General features: G+C 43.2%; 1 protein-coding gene across 1 annotated transcript in view; it reads left to right on the top strand.

Annotated features, from left to right (window-relative positions):
• Positions 1-6: 6 nt before the first annotated feature.
• Positions 7-2,878, top strand: part of LOC116378958 (anoctamin-9-like) — a 4,427-nt gene continuing 1,555 nt past the window's right edge. Inside the window, exons 1-3 of the mRNA XM_031840864.1 lie at positions 7-695; positions 788-885; positions 992-1,188. Of these exons, the coding sequence (XP_031696724.1) occupies positions 603-695; positions 788-885; positions 992-1,188 (388 nt within the window). The 5' untranslated portion in view covers positions 7-602. The remainder of the gene's footprint in view (positions 696-787; positions 886-991; positions 1,189-2,878) is intronic.

Below are 2,878 nucleotides of genomic sequence, written 5' to 3'. Positions count from 1 at the left end.
TTATAGTCCATCTGCATGTCAGAGTGTCTGTCTGTAACTGTGTCTCTCTCTGTAACTGTCAATTCAAAAAAGTTTTTTTGCATGAATGTCAACATTGCCAAAGCTTCAAGTGATAATATTATTGAGAAAAAGAACAAGGTACAATTAATAAAATCAAGAAAATACCGTAAAGAGAATGAACCCTGAAGTAGCTCTACCTCTTTAGTTGTGTGGTGCTGTTGTCAGGGGCAACTGTGGATCAGTAGTAGAGCGGGGTCGTCCGCTAGTCCATGTCGATGTGTCCGTGGGCAAGACACTTAACCCTAAATTACTCCTGCAGGCTGTTCCTGCGGTGTTTGAATGATTAGTTGGAGTCCTGATGGACAGGTGGCACCTTGCATGGTAGCTCCTGTCATCAGTGTGTGAATGGATGTGAATGGGTGAATAACATGTAGTGTTGAAGCACTTTGAGTGGTCAGAAGAATAGAAAAGTGGTATATAAGTACAGTCCACTAGATACCATTAGTATATTTTTCCTCCAGCATGTACCATTGTAAAACTAGAAGAACTCCTTCACTGAGTACTGTCTGTACTGGCACCAGCCTTCAGTTCAGAGGGTTACAATGCAGATTTCTGATGAAGCTAATGTTTTGTTGTCAAGAATAAACGGCCGTCCAGGGGACTATGTGCGTATCGCTGGATGGAGACTGGAGGAGGTGAGTAGATCGACTTTTTTAGTTTTTAGTCCGTCATACTGCTTGTCTGCACCACAGCACTGACCCGTAGATATGTTCTGTGTGTGTTATAGTGCCATCCTAGTGGTTGTTTGACAGACCTCTTCATCCAGATGGCCGTTATCATGCTGCTCAAACAGACTCTCAACAACGTCTTTGAGTTCACTGGGCCGTAAGTGTGCTGTATTTTCATTCAACATCTCCTGTAAGGCAGCAGGTAGTGATGAGTTAGTGTAATGTCAGACTTTGCATTCACGTGAAAATGTTGTGTTTTCCAGCTGGCTTAAGAACTGTCTGAGCAGAAACGCTACAAAGAAGCTGCAGAGGAAGTGTGGTCAATGTTACAGGAAGGCCTGCCGCAACAATCAGGGACGTGTTGAACCGTGTGACATCTGCAAACTTCGGGACTGGCTGCATAATTACCACCTGGCCGACACGGACGCCTTCAGTCTGTTCAATGAGTTCTTGGAGATGGGTAGGTCCACAGTCTCCCCCTAAACCTCACACCTGAAAATCCAACGCAATTTTCAATGGCGGATAGTATGATATCATGATATAATGATAGTATGCCGATACAAAGTCCCAATGGTACCCGACTGAGAAATGTCAGCACTAGGGTTAGGGTCAATGGTGCACGGGCACAAGTACGAGTAATTATGAAACTTCTCTAATGATGGAATGTTTTAGTGAAAGAGAAAAGGCTTTCGGGGTTGGGGGGGGGAAATCCCAGCCTTTCATCCCCAGTATGTTAGTCTCCCTTGTATGTGAAATCAATCCAACGAATTTGAAGTACACATGGTTGGGGTGAGGTCAGCTTCAGGTACAGCTGTTTTGGCAAAAAAAGTGTCAAATATTGTTTTCCATCCTCCATAATGCTGTTATGTAACACAGCATAATATAGTTGTGGGAAAACAACACACATTTAACCCGGACCACCCTCTCCACCACCTACTGCAGGGACAGCGGAGAACTTTCTCCAACAGACTGATCCAGCTCCGCTGTCACAAGGACAGATACAGGAGAACATTCCTGCCCTCTGCAATAATACTTGACAATAAATCACCTCTGGCCAGATCATCCTCCACATAACTACACACTGCTACACTGTTGTTTGCTGGTGGTTGATTTTTGCACTACTGTTTTTCACCTAGTTAGTTAATTTAACACTATTCTATTTCATTCAGTGTGGCTTTGTAGCACAAAGGCAGTAAAACTGCCTGTGCCAAAGCACACAGTATATAATCCATCGGGTTTAATCATAATCATAATAATAATAATCAGGTTTATCCAAAAGTTTGGCGCGCTTCTCCTCACACAGCATTGCCAACAGCGGCGTGAAAAATACATCAAAACGTGCGGCCTGATCGGGAATCGTGTGCTGTCTATTTCTGGGAGAGATTCACCCAGCGGTTTTCCCGAAAATCCCAAAAAACTGAGCAAAATTTCTCCATTGACTTGAATGGGGTTTCGGCATGAAGAGAGCTAAAAAAAACACTTAACTTTGGGCCCATATTGACTAGCCGTACATTAACGTAGAAACATGATTCAAGGTTTAAAACGTACACGAAACGCTGCACTTTATTGAGCCAAAGGAACATTTTGATAGCTAGCACAGTTTTCATGAAGTCACAGATTAAGTTTCAGGAAAATTTTGGGTCTGTTTCAGATTTTATAATGGGTGTGTATTGCGCGGCTCGTTAAGAGTTAGAGTAAGAGCATAACTGTCAGAGTGGAGCGGAGCAGGAAAATATTCTGTGATTTTTCCAAACAAATTGCTCCAGCTCCCACAATTTTTACTCTTTATACACCATTTTTGGCCCGAAAAGAGTCTATGGAATCCAACGGACTTACACATTTGGCTCAAAGAGCCGCAGAGCGACATGAACTCCTACCAACTGCTCCATTAGACTCCATGTTAAATCTGACCACTCATTTCTCAAAGAAAGCAGATGGTACCAGTGTTGTCTATTGCTCTGGAGCTCACATTATTAACACCACAAACATAAAAACCACATCAGCGCGTTCGGCAGAGTCTTATCTTTCTCACGGTATCCATATTTTGGCTCTCTCTCTCTCTCTCTCTCTCTCTCTCTCACACTCACACTCACACTCACACACACATACAGTCATTCAAGGTTTTATATATATTTAGAGAACCCCCCCCC

The sequence above is a fragment of the Anarrhichthys ocellatus genome, unplaced genomic scaffold (assembly GCF_004355925.1).
Source record: "Anarrhichthys ocellatus isolate YVR2014 unplaced genomic scaffold, GSC_Weel_1.0 scaffold3474, whole genome shotgun sequence".
NCBI classification, from domain to species: domain Eukaryota; kingdom Metazoa; phylum Chordata; class Actinopteri; order Perciformes; family Anarhichadidae; genus Anarrhichthys; species Anarrhichthys ocellatus.
Note: the sequence above shows the minus strand (reverse complement) of the source record. Positions and strands in the feature narration are given on the sequence as shown.